We start from the raw sequence: 14,185 nt of genomic DNA on the forward strand, positions 1-14,185 counted from the left end.
GTGACAAGCCTAATGGTTTCCTGTAAGCTAGGAAACCAGTTACAGTGCTGGGTGGTAGCCATATAACCACCCCATATGTGTTCCTTACATGTCAACAAGTGGGTTGGCGGAGGGCTAGTGCCTCTCCCCATGAAACAACTGACTCAGAGGCAATGGCCACCCCTAACAGGATTATGTTGTCTAGCCATAGATTTGTTGTAATGTATATAGCTTTACTCTGTCAAGGTTTTTTATATATCAAATACTAATGATGAAGATACAGCTTGCGATTTATCCTCATCAGCCTCACCTTCATAGTCATTATCACTTTGGCTGCTATGCACTATGGCAGCCATTGTTACCTGTGAGGCACAGAGTTCTTGACTTAATTTTTCTCTGATCTCTCGTTCTTTTCTGTGTTCAATTTGTGTTTGGAACAGTGTTTTTTTGGTGGTGGCTAGTTGTTTCCTAAGTCTGCCAGAGTATAATGCTCTACATTGGTCTATCTATGACGAAGTTTTTACCATTTCGTCAATGTTTGTTTTCAACTCTCCATACGTGACTACTAGGTCTCTGATAGTTTCTTCAACCCTCCCTGCACTCACTAAAGACCCAAGGCCCACCATCTGCAGGCCGATTCTTTTGGCCTCATCGGCAGTTTTCTGAAGCTTGTCCATTTCCATTATCTGGAAAATAAGAACATAAGAAGAGAGGATAACTGCAGTAGGCCTGTTAGCCCATGCTAGGCAGCTCCTAGAAGAGTAACTGAACTACTAGAATGAGATAAGGACAGCAAAGAAGAAGGCTCTCCCCCGCCCTCCAAACCCTCCAGCCGAAGCCGGCAGGAAAAAGTCAGAAAGAACACCACGCCGTATAGAAAAACTGGCGTGGACATTTTACAGGAAAGTGTGAAAGGAGAATAGAGACTATCATAGTGTAACCTGAAAAGAAAAATTTTTTGAATTAGTATTGGTTATAATATTTTCTTTATTCTATATCCACCCCTTATTTGTCATATGCTTATCTAGCCTATGCTTGAAACTCTCAATGGAAGAGGCAGCAACTACTTTACTAGGTAGCTTATTCCATTCGTCTACTACTCTATTACCAAACCAATTTCTACCGATTTCCTTTCTGAAACGGAATTTTTCTAGTTTGAAACCATTATTTCTAGTTCTATCCTGTATGCTCACTTTAAGTACCTTGCTAATATCTCCCTTATTTATACCATTCATCCACTTAAACACCTTAATTAAGTCTCCCCTTACTCTACGCCTCTCTAGCGAATGCAGACTTAGTCTTTTCAGTCTGTCTTCATATGACAGGTTCCGGACGTCATGTATCATTTTAGTAAATAATTTAGGTTGTAGCAGAGAATCTTACATGCTCATTGGAGCCGCAAAAATTCAGGAACAATAAATAAAATGGCTGTATATGCCTGATATCCTTACACTGAACCCCTAATGGCTCTAAGATATACTGGTCTATACCTGTCAAAACTGTTACCTGAATTAGCATTCCTATTTCTCCCATCTTTCCTGTCACTTCTTATTGCTTTTCTTTCCTTTAAAGGTGGCTTTACATTGAGTGACAAGCCAAATGGTTTCCTGTAAGCCAAGAAACCATTTACAATGCTGGGTGGTAACCATATAACCAAAACCATACGTGCTCCCTACGCGTCAATAAGTGGGTTGGTGGAGGGTTAGTGCCCCTCCCTGTAAAAACAAATAACTCAAAGTCAAATGGCCACTCCTTACGGGATTATGGCGTCTGGCAATAGACAGATAGATAGATAGATAGCATTCCCTGAACACAACTACCTCCAAAATCGCATTCATGTACTGTGCGTATATAAACACTTCCATAATCGCAAAAATATGGTGGCAAAACACTCATTATAAGTTAGAGTTCACGTTACGACCACCAGTTTACGTCATAGGTAAGAGATATGTTAGGAAGCATCAGAAATACACCAAAAGCAATATAATAACAGCCACTGGCATGCTAAGTCACTGATGATTCTTGAGTGCCACCTCCCACCTTCAGTACCTCTTCAGTATTGCCACCGTAAACCAAGAAACTACTGAAGGCCTACCTAAATCACGTGTGTGTGTGTGTGTGTGTGTGTGTGTGTAGAAAGTGTAATGGGAAGAATAACTTACACATGGTACACACAAAATAATTACTTTTTATTTTTTCATAGTCATGCACACAAGTACCACTCTGAGTAAGTGGTATGATGAATTGATCTGTGAAGTGAAATATGGAATAGTGTGTAAACAAATCGTATGGATATGGAAATGAGAGCATGTCAAATGGATGCGTGGCTAAATGGATCAGCAGCTATAAAAGTGAGCATATCAGATGGATAACTGGATAAAGGTAAATGGATAAAGTGGACATTTGTAAGTGGCCAAAAAAGTGAGTGAATTGTGATAAAATCTTTCCTGTTTCCATGCTAAGTATAATTACTAAGAAGCACATAGTGTTAGGGTTATAGAAGTGGTATTTATCCGTGTGGGTGAAGTGGATGTGGCGGTGCGTGAAGGGCTGGGACTGACGCCAGAGTGTGAGGATGGGGGCGGGGGAGGCTGGTGGTCAGAAGCGACAACGTTCACAGATAGTGTGTGTGTGTGTGTGTGTGTGTGTGTGTGTGTGTGTGTGTGTGTGTGTGTGTGTGTGTGTGTGTGTGTGTCAGAAAAATCGTCTGGACACAACTGCCTGATTTAAAAAAAAAAAAAAAAAGTCATGAGGAATGCTGAATTGCAGCAAGAAAATACACTAGAATATGGCAATAATAATAATAATAATAATAATAATAATAATAATAATAAACCACGAAATAATCCACGCACATACCTCCAACTCTCTCTCTCTCTCTCTCTCTCTCTCTCTCTCTCTCTCTCTCTCTCTCTCCATTGTGCACCCTCCAAGTACTGATGAATTTAGAAACAGTGTGGCAAATGACACGCACAGCCAGGCCGGATACCCTATCTCGAGAGCCCCTGAAATTCTTATAAAATATAAATTGTTGCTCCTGTACGCTAAAGTTTACTGTGACAAGTTAATTGTGGTCTCTCTCTCTCTCTCTCTCTCTCTCTCTCTCTCTCTCTCTCTCTCTCTCTCTCTCTCTCTCTCTCATCACAACATCTTACTTTTCTCCCATATGTCATATAATTCCTTCACAGGCGCCTCGTCCCCTCCTCACCCATTATTCCTGCTGCACCTTTTTCAATCCCTCCCTTCCTTTTCCTGTTCTTTCTCACGGGATCAGTTCCCAGTCACCAACTGCACAAAGAAACTCACGACATTGATCTTCCCTGATCCTAGTGTACATTCTTTTGCACTGTGTAACTGTACCAGCATGTCGGTACGATTGCACGACAATGCTGATCAACAGTCCATGTAGTCATTTCTGTGCTGCTGCAGTTTATTTTGTATGAACATGTGTGTGATAGCAAACTACGTAATTTGTAATCTGTATGTTAACCTATTCATTCATGTATATATCGTGTGTATGTGTGTGCATGTAGCCCCATGCTTGGATGCACCCATCTGTGTGTGCATGTATTTGTGTATGTATAAAGTCAAACATATTTCAGCTATGTCTGTATAAATGTACTGTGTACTGTACGTGTATAATTATTATATAATTATGATGGATGTACATATGTACTGTACTTCTATGTTCATGCATATGTATACATATGTATGGAACTGTAAGTTAGTTTACTGTACATGTATGTGTATTTTTGCGTGAGTGTAATATGAGCATGCATGTATGCATGCGGGTGTGCATGTGCATATATATGTGTAGGTAACATGTCCGTATTTTTGCAAGTGCAGATCTCTGTAACCACTACGAATGTATACCATATTGGTCCATGGAATAATTATGAATACTTATGCTGCTAAGATATAAGCGGTAGTGTAATGCAGCGTACTTACAGAAACGAGGCGTACCAACTATTTGACCTGTATACAGTATACTGCAAGCATACTGTTGTTTTCTCACAGCATGGGGGACACTGCTCAGTAAATCTCTCTCTCTCTCTCTCTCTCTCTCTCTCTCTCTCTCTCTCTCTCTCTCTCTCTCTCTCTCTCTCTCTCTCTCTCAGCCAGATAAGTCCACAGTGTCTCCACTCGTTCTCTTACCCCCTACGGGCCCTACCCTTCCCTGAGCCGCGGTTATCACCTCATTGTCAATGTCTTAACAGGCGCCTCCCTCTGACCCGCTCTCATTTGAGGTATGAGTTTCTGACCCGCCTCTTACTACAGTACACACACACACACACACACACACACACACACACACACACACACACACACACACACACACAGAGATCAGTAATCTGGAATCTTCATCTCAAAAAAACACATAGATAAGATTGAAAAAGCACAAAGGTCAGCTTCGTGATGGGTACCAAGCTTAAAGGGATCTAATCTACGAAGAAAGACTAGAAAAACTTAGAGAAGGAAAAGAGGAGACATGATTATGCTATATATATGCATCTCAAGGAAAGAGAAAATAGAAATAAATGAATATATATACTATGAGGATGCATCAGGAAGAGGTCACTGGAAAAAACATTTAAAAAAAAAAGGCGTTAAAGACTTAAGGAAATTCTGTTTCCCAAATAGGGCAGTTGATCAGTGGAATGCACTACCGAATTAAATAGTGTGTGCCAAAACTATTCATAAATTTAAGGATATGTATGATAAAAATGGTTTAATACACGGGACAGTACGAGCTTGACTCATTCCTGTAAAGATACAATTAGGTAAAAACAATTAAGAACACACACACACACACACACACACACACACACACACACACACACGGTAACAGGCAGATCAGGTGGAGGTGCTTATCAGCTTTGGCTTCACATTGCCTTGGGGGAGTGGGAGGGTGAGGAATACTGGGCCATACACCAGCCATACGCCATGTATTTTTGCTGTTTTATATGAATACCTTATCCAAAACAAAAAATCGCCCAATACACCTCCAATCATCATCACAATCGCCCCCAAAAGTTCAAATTTAAGCGCAGTGTCTTCCAAAGTCGCCCAGGCTGGCGCAAAACGGGCGTACATACGTGGAGAGAGAACACGACTTTTCCATTTACTTATATAGGAAGAGACAGGAGGGGGGCGTGGAAAGGAAGAGGGGGGGAGGGTGAGGGGAGGAGGGAGGGAAGAGGGGATGTTAGAAGAGTGAGGAAGGAAAGAAGGGAGACGATGTGAGAGGAGAAGGCGGTGGGAAAGAGAGAGGAAGGAAGAGGGGATGGAAGAGAGAGAGAGAAAGAAGGAAGGATGTGAGAGGAAAAAGAAAAGGGAAAGAGAGGAGGAAGAAGAGGAGGAGGGGATGAAATAGGGAGAGAGAAGGAAGGATGTGAGAGGAAAAGGAAGAGGGAAAGAGAGGAGGAAGAAGAGAAGGAGGAGGGTATGTTGAGCGATGGAGAAAGGGAAGGAGAGCCAGGGAGAAAATAGGTGTGGGATGGAGAGAGAGAGGGGTTGTAGGAGGGGGAGACTGACGTAAATAAGCGTAATATTAAGTCGTTATATTGACGAGAATCTTACATGAATTTCGTCACATCCCGCCCTCTCAACTCCCACATCCTTTCCCTTCCTTCCTTCCTTCCTCCTCACTTTTCTCAACATCTTTCTCTCTCTTTCCTTCCTCCCTCCCTCTCTCCTTCCCTCCTTCCTTCCTCTCTCTCTCCTTCCCTCTTCCTTTCTCCACATAACACATTTCTTTCTATTTATCTGTGGCCTCGAAATCCTCCATCGGCCGGAAAATATTACCGCAGCGACACAAAATGATCGCAGCCTTTTAGAAGCCAGACAGATCATTAATATACCAGTAAAATTTGACGCGGACATTTCTCAACTCCCATTGATTTAAAAGCATTAATTTGCATGGATTTATGTTAACACCGCAGGGAGATTATTGGTGTTAAGAGGCTAAAAGTTAACATTGGTTATATTCCGTGGCTTTTGAGACGTCGTAAATACTCATTATTAGCGATATATTCCGCACATAACAGCTTAGAATCATGAATGTTTTTGCTGCATGCTATCAGTATTAAAAAGATAGCCTGTGCATAGGAGGGAATGTTAAAGTGGATTACGGTATGCAAAACGAATAGCTAAAGTAGGTGTAAGAGGCCTTATATATTACCGAAAATACAGGTTAATATCAACACCCCCGAGAGAGTGATGTTACTCTTCGATATCATCACGTATGTTATTGATGCAGATTATGTCGACATATAAGCAATAGTGCAAGAGAAGCAGGGCAGCAAGAAGGATAATAAATCGCTCGAGAAAATGAGCTACGAAGCCTAGAAAGATCCTCATTGTGCGGAAATAGTTACCATTATCATTCTAGTTCTTTCCCACGACCAACAAATAGTGAGGCTAATAATATGCATGGAAATTATCAGTGGCCTTGTTAGAATCACACCAGGTGCAACAATAACTTACTGATAAGCGTTACCTTTTATCTTACCAAAACGAAAAATATGGAAGTAGGCTACCCGAGGGAGGTGGTGATGTTTGGGGAAAAGTTACCATTTAGCAAAAGAAGTTATTGTCTTACTGATTATGGCTCAGCATGAAGGCTTATTATGCTTGGAAACATGTTAATAATACTGTTTTGTGAACCATTTCCTGAAGGTACCATGTTTTTCGCTCCAGTTTTGCCCCAGCAGCAAATAGAAATATGTTAATACTCGTAGAAATATAGGTATATGGAGGCAAAAGTTACCATTTAACGATAAGAGTTACGAAAAACTTACCATACAGTAAAAAGAGTTTTATTTATCGCTCTATAGTTCTGCCCCAATGACATCAGCCAATAGGAAGGCGCCGTGACAAAAGTTTGGTTTGTTTGAACACTCCATTTTAATTCAGAGTACTTAAAACACGCTAATTTTCATATATCACAATTAAACCACACGTTTCACCACTATTTAAGCTAATATCGTAGTTTTTGAAAGATATTGGTTGTATTATGAATGTATTTGGGTGTATATTAAACTTATTATTATGTAAACAATAGGGCGCGTGCATGAGTCGGGACACGTGGTGGCCGCGGGAGTGTTGCCGTGGCAGGGGAAGTAAATACAGCTGACAGCCCTTCATCATGGGTTTTTTTAATTTTGACGTCAGGAGGTGAGTCTTGAGGATATAATTTGGTCTGAGAGAGAGTAAGGTGAAGATAAAGACGTGAGGAGGCTGTGAGCTTTGTTAAAATAATTACATCCTTTTACCGGTGTTCCATATAGTGGGACTTTGACAGGTGGTTTCTCAGCATCCTTCATCATGGGATTCTTAGCTTTTGACGTCAGGCGGTGAGTCAGGTGAGTGTATTTTAGCAGAAGATATTTTAGAATGAAGGGGAAAATCTAGGATGGCAGTGGGAGGTGTTTAAATATTGTTCTTCCTTCTACCGGTATGGGATAGGACTCGAAGATAGATTTCTGGCACCTTTCGGTATGGGTTTTTTTCCAGTTTTGATGTTAGGAGGTGAGGTTTAGTGGATATGTTATAGATAAATATACTTTGTGATGAAGATAGGTGTGTATGTACGCTGAATTAGCAGTTAAAGATAGTGTACTTCTTTGTACTGGTGTTTTGTAGGGTCGGGCTCAGCGATATGTTTTTTTTTTCAGGCATTCGACATCTTCAACTTTGACGTGCGAAAGTGAGTAAGGAAGTTATTAAACTGGGTATAGGAGAGAAGAGTCACAATTTCTTTTCAGGTTACACTATGATAGTCTCTTTTCTCCTTTTGCACTTTCCTATCAAATGTCCATGCAAGTTTTTCTATACTGCATGGTGTCCCTTCTTACTTTTTCCTGCCGGCTTTGGCTGGAGGTTTTGGAGGGCAGGGGAGAGCCAACTTCTTTATTATCCTTATCTCCTTCTAATAGGTACAGTACTGGTATTATGCGATAAAGTCAGGATAATAAATAGCACCACAAACAATAAACTGTTACTAATTTCATCCCCAGGTTCGACATCTATAGAAAAGTGCCAAAGGACCTAACCCAGCCCACACTAACAGGCGCCATCATCAGCATCGTCTGTGTGTTGTTTATGCTGCTACTCTTCACATCAGAGCTCATCCACTTCCTCTCTGGCGATGTGTTAGTATAGTTGTATTATTATTATTATTATTATTATTTATTGTTCTTGTTATGTAATAGTACAGTATTTAGTGTATTGAAGGGAGGACACTTCCTGTGGTGGCATCAATACAACAGTGGTACTCCATCACTCATTTATATATCTGCCCCTCATTTCCCATCCCATGAAAGGTGGATGGTAGACAAAGGGGGAATGGCAGCTTCAACCAGCAGTTCACTAGGTATTATTACATTATTATTATTATTATTATTATTATTTATTATTATTAGCTGCTGTCATCTGTTGGGGTGAGTTAACAGTTTCCTCTAAAAGATCACTCAGAGCTCCCCCAGTAGCCATTGGTAGAAGCCAAGGAAAACCACCTGGTGTTATGAGAAGAAGAATACTGTACGGTATTTTTCGAGAATATTAAATTATGGGAATGTCGTGGTTTTAACTCGTCAGTAGGTTTACAAGGTACATACTGTGAGCAGCCGAAGTAGTAGTAGTGGTGGTAGCACAGTAGTTGTAGCCCAAGATTAATCTGAAATGTTAACCCAGTGATCTCTTGGCAACATTTACCTTGTGCAGTCCATCATTCTCCTTTTGGGGGATAGGTAGGGAGTTGAGGGACGTTTGTATAACCGGGTAGTGAAGTCACCTGGTTGTCAGTGTCACCACATGAAGGCATCCCTCTCCAGCTATAAAAAGAGGAAATATTGATTGTTTCAGATGTACCAGTACCAGCATGTGATCAGTTTCATATAAAAAATTTGCACTAACTGCCATATACATTATCATTTTCACTCCTCTACTGAAGTGAACAGATTGGATTAACGGTACACTGTAGTCTAATTTTTTATGTACCTTTCAGTGTGTCGGAGTTGTATGTGGACAACCCTGGGGAATCATCGGAGAGAATTCCAGTGTACATCAAAATAACTCTGCCTCGCATCAAATGTGAATGTAAGTCTTGTGAGAGAGAAAGAGAGGGTGTTTGTAGGAGAAAGGGGGAGGGAGGAGTCAGGGTGATGATGATGATGATAATGATCTCAGATTGTAGTTTGGATGATAATGGTGATGATGATGATGATTATTATTACCATAATTATTTATTTATTTATTATGTATATATTTATTTATACCTTGCACAGATGTTGGGCTGGATATACAGGACGATCTAGGGCGTCACGAGGTGGGCTTTGTGGAGAACACAGTCAAAAATCCCATTGGTGAGGAGGGATGCCTTTTTGAAGCCAACTTCCTTATTAACAAAGTACCAGGTGTGTTCAGAGTTTTGTGTTTTATGTTTTGAATATTTTAAAATGTGGTAGTTGGGGCAGCTGCCATCCACTCAATTAATGTAGTGCTACTGAGTTGTAAGCCAGATAGCGTATTTTAACCTAGGAAGCCATTTACTACGTTGGTTGTTATCCATATGACCAAATGGATGTCTGGTGTTTTAATAGGTCAAGACATTCAAACCAGTTGTGACTCATGGTGGTTAGTTGGGGTTTATTGCTTATATGATGCCATTCAAGGGAGAGTAGCTGATCACCCATGCCATAACTCATGGAGTGCAAGCCACAATCCTGCCACATTCACGAGGAAATGCAAGTCACAGTTCAGGCCGTGCCTATGACAACTGTACGTCATATTTCCCCCTCCACAGCCAAGAGAAATACACACTGGTATCTCATGACAGCAGCTGTCCTCTCATCTCACTGCCAACCAAGTGTAATTTCCGAACTAGGTACCAGTAGCATAGCTGTGACCACTTGTGCTTAGAGGCAGTGCACAGTTGAATCCCGGATGAATAATAAATCACTGCTGTATATATTTTCAGGAAACTTCCATGTATCAACCCATTCAGCAGAGAAACAGCCAGCCAGCATTGACTTTGCCCACATCATCCATGAGGTGCGCTTTGGCAGCAAAATTGATAACCCCGCAGTTCCTGGAACGTTCAACCCTCTGCACGGGCATTCCAAACTGGATGGCAATGGTAAGATGAGTCACCCTCCCTTCTCTCTACTGCCAGGCATCATAGAAGTCACTCTATAGACCTTGTGGAATTACCTATCTGTTCTATCTATCTATCTATTGCCAGACGCCATAATCCCGTACGGTTAGGGCTTTATTTTTGCTTCATATTCGGATTTGGTATGTTATTTTATTTGGTTTTATTATATTTATTATTTTTTCAGCTATGGACTCGCATGACTATGTGATGAAAGTGGTACCAACGGTGTATGAAGAGCGCAGTGGGAAGCAGCTCTTGTCATACCAGTATACCTATGCGTACAGAGTAAGTGATACACAATAAAATGCTCTGAAAAGAATTTTAGCTTACCACATAGTTTCATATTTTTAAAAAATCTCAGGACATGTACTGTACAGTATGAGTTGACACTAGTATTTCTTTATTTCCAGGAATAAATATCAGGTTTTATCACAGGATCAAGGAAAGTTCTGTTAAGTACAGGTAGTATTTAGTTATTTACTTACCAAAATTGTTTGTACATAGCGAAAGCTTAGAATATATGAATTCCTAACCCGTTGACCTTGGGAGGTTTTCTATAAGAGGGTAAAAATGTCTTCTGTTTAGTCTCGGTAAAGTAGACAAGTATTCCCTGAAGTTTATTGGTTTAATGTGTACGAATCTATAGGGTGGGAATTTCATTATCCAGATGTTCTTTGCTCAGCTATATCCCTTTGTGGTAATGTGAATAAATTGGATGTGATGATGTCTATCCATCCATCCATCCATTATCCAGTCCTTTATTGCCACTGTAGGTGCATTGAGGGCCAGGGCTATAATAATCAGTCCAGACTTTAACTTGACATTTCTGCACAGAGCTACATGTCATTCGGTCATGGTGGGCGAGTGATTCCAGCGCTGTGGTTCCGGTATGATCTGACACCCATCACAGTGAAGTACCACGAGAAACGACCCCCCTTCTATACCTTCATCACGACTGTAAGTATCCTGGGCATGTATTTTCATCAGGTAAGAAGACCCCCAAACACCTCTTCCTTAGCTGTTTACATTCCAGACTACCGATTAACATTCTCCTTTTTCTTCTTATATCATATTATTATTGACAGTAATAGACTAGAATCAGAAATAAACTGGTAAGGAAGAGGTGTTTGAAAGCTTCCTAACCACATAAGAATACAGCCCTTTCTGTACTGCCAGTCAATATATCATCACCATTTTTTTTGGGGGGATGTTTGCTATTAACTTTTCAACATAAGGATATCAATTTTGCTTTATCCTTGCCACAGCCAGTTAACCTTGCCTTATTGGAACTTTATTTTACCAGATAATAAACTCTTTGACTGTGTTGATGCCATTTTTAGTGTGTTATTGCAGTCTAGAGATCCTGTCCCTGTCTCGAATTTGGCTCTCTGTTATTTTGTTTTTATTTTTTCTTGGAGGGAGCAATCATATGGGCTTCTGGTCTTTAGTTCCTTCTTCCTGCATTAAAAAAGAAAAAGGTACATGTGTATTTATTATTAACCAGCATGTGAAGGTCCTTTCAACCAGTGGCAGTTTTCCAAGAAGGGGTTACACAGCAACAAGTGGACATAATATTAGTATGTCTTCCACCTTCATGTTTTCTGTGCCACCTAACCCCATTGGTAGGTACAAATAAGGGTCAGGATGATGATGATGGATTATACGTCACCTCATCTCAGAAATTAAGGTTGAGAGGATGAGGATGATTTTTCTTGATATTTCTTCCAGGTGTGCGCCATTGTGGGAGGAACATTCACCGTTGCTGGGATTGTTGACTCATTCATCTTCACAGCTTCAGAATTATTCAAGAAATTTGAGCTGGGAAAACAGAGCTGAGAGATTAGTATAACCTAGATTTTTTTTTTCTTTGACTTGAATGCTTTTAGAATTGTGTGATATGATTTTTAAAAAGATAATTTAATTTTCTACTGTTGCTGTTTTTATTGAGTTTTTCAGAATAACTTAGGCTAGGCTTTTTATATTGTTATTTGCTTTTAATGAAATGTAAAATGTTATTAAGGTGTTTTTACCGTATGCAAGTTTGGTAGTAGTCTCTTGAGAATTTTACATAAAGTACTGTTGATCTATTTCTGTGCTGTCGAGAATTTTAGATAGTGTACATACTATTGATCTTATTTTCCTTTTGCTGTCACTTCCTCAGATATGTCTAATACTGCCTTAATTCCCTTTCCCACTTTACATTTTCACACGCTGAAGAGGGATGCTTTCATGTAGTGGCACTGATATAACCAGGGTCTCCATTGCCTAGCTATACAAACATCCCACAGCTTCATCTCTGTTTGCTGAAAGGATGCTGGTGGCATGCAGTAGAGGGACATTTTCATCCTGCAGTCCACCAGGTTCACAGTCAGATGAGCCTAGGGCCACAAAAGCAACAACACCAACAAACTTTCCTTTCCTCGCCACGCTTACCATACACTTTCTCTCATATTTCACATCTGTCATGCTTTTACATAAGCTTACATACTTGTCACATGCTCCATGCTTGTCATACACTCCCTGGCCTGTCCAACCCTTCTAGACACTTCCCTCTCTCTCTTGTTTCTCCACTTTCAGTCTCCGCCACCTGCCATCCATTATTACACTTTCCCCATACACTCCATACACTTTCTATGCTGTCCCACTCATTTTATATTTTCTTACAGTCCTCATACTTGCCTTACTGTAGCATGTACACTCTTCCACACTCTCCCATTTCCAACACTTATACACATTGATAATCATGCTTGGGATACTTTGGAAACTTGATACTGATTGAACATTCTTACTAAGTGGGCCAAGGAAGAAGTAATTATATATTTAGGGATATAGAACATTACAAGTATTATACAGAATATTAGACAAAATCTCAGTGTTGTGACTTAGGGTATGTTCAGTTTACCCGGTACTGAAAGATAGTATTGGGATAAGTAATGATACAATGGTCTCAAGAAACTATGATCTAAATTCATCATCATTACATTATATAAAATAGAGTAGCATTACAGCAGCAACCAAAGAGATTATTTAGTGTTGCATAGAGGCCTTAATATTTTAGTTACCCTAGAAGATTACTCATCTTAAGTGGTGTTTCAGGTTTCCTGAAGTTTTGAAATTTATATATTCATAAATGAGTTAGGTTAATAGTTGTTTATAAAGATTTACTGTATGTTGGTCACATTATAAAATCAGTCCATACAAAGGTGCCTCTTTGGTACAGTGGTAAAACACTCAGACAAGAGAAAAGCATCTACTAATGCACCATGGTTCAAATTAAGAGGTGGCAGGAAGTTTTTCATCATGAAATGCTGCCAGGGCCCTGGGCCCCCTGACACCACCAAAAGAACATTTACAGTATGAGGGATTGGCTGTTACCATTTTCTACATTTTCTTGCAAGAGTGATGCTTGCATCCCTAATTAAGATTAACATAAAGCAAAACTTCTTAATTTTATTCTGGTCAGGCATTCCATTAAAATGTCTTTCTTGCTATGCTGGTCTTTTGCGAAATGAAATGCCACTTTTTTTCATTCCCCAGTGGTTCTCCTTCCACTTTGGTCTTGTAATATGTTGTCTGCTTTTGTGTCCTCCTGGTTGCGTCTTACCTCATGCATTATTATTTATTAACCATTTGTCAGTTTCATTAGCTAATCAAAGTTGTGTAACTTGGTGTAGAAGATATTTTTTTACACTTGTTGCTCTCAGATATTGTAGTGGATCTGTGAAATGATTATTAAAGTGATGTTCATAGATCTGGAACCATCTTAACCTAGCACACTGATTTCTGGTTGAAAGATCTGGGGCTGTTCCCTTGATGACAGGCTACCATAGTATGTTGGCTGGGGGAATACAGTACTGTACCTGCTGTAGAGGAGCCTACATTTGGTGGAACTGTGCACCCTGGGTGGAGCAGCTGTGGTGTACACATGGGAGCCACACCTCATCATATTTTACTGTTTCTCAATATTGGGAAGGACCTGGATCCAACCCTGGTTAGGTGCTGTGTGCCACAGAGGGGTGCTGATTCTTTGCACAGTGTGTGCACCGTACT

The 14,185-nt window shown here is 40.2% G+C and overlaps 1 protein-coding gene across 1 annotated transcript; it reads left to right on the forward strand.

Annotated features, from left to right (window-relative positions):
- The first annotated feature begins 7,074 nt into the window (after positions 1–7,074).
- Positions 7,075–13,886, forward strand: LOC145412117 (endoplasmic reticulum-Golgi intermediate compartment protein 1-like). The gene is made up of 8 exons (XM_080282039.1): positions 7,075–7,155; positions 7,998–8,132; positions 8,987–9,078; positions 9,267–9,395; positions 9,959–10,117; positions 10,320–10,420; positions 10,970–11,092; positions 11,864–13,886. Exons 1-8 carry the CDS (start codon positions 7,127–7,129, stop codon positions 11,969–11,971), a joined length of 876 nt encoding a protein of 291 aa, XP_080138165.1. The 5' UTR covers positions 7,075–7,126; the 3' UTR covers positions 11,972–13,886.
- Positions 13,887–14,185: the final 299 nt, after the last annotated feature.

This window comes from Coenobita brevimanus, chromosome 11 (genome assembly GCF_032717465.1).
Source record: "Coenobita brevimanus isolate Jiangsu-jjx chromosome 11, ASM3271746v2, whole genome shotgun sequence".
Taxonomy (NCBI): domain Eukaryota; kingdom Metazoa; phylum Arthropoda; class Malacostraca; order Decapoda; family Coenobitidae; genus Coenobita; species Coenobita brevimanus.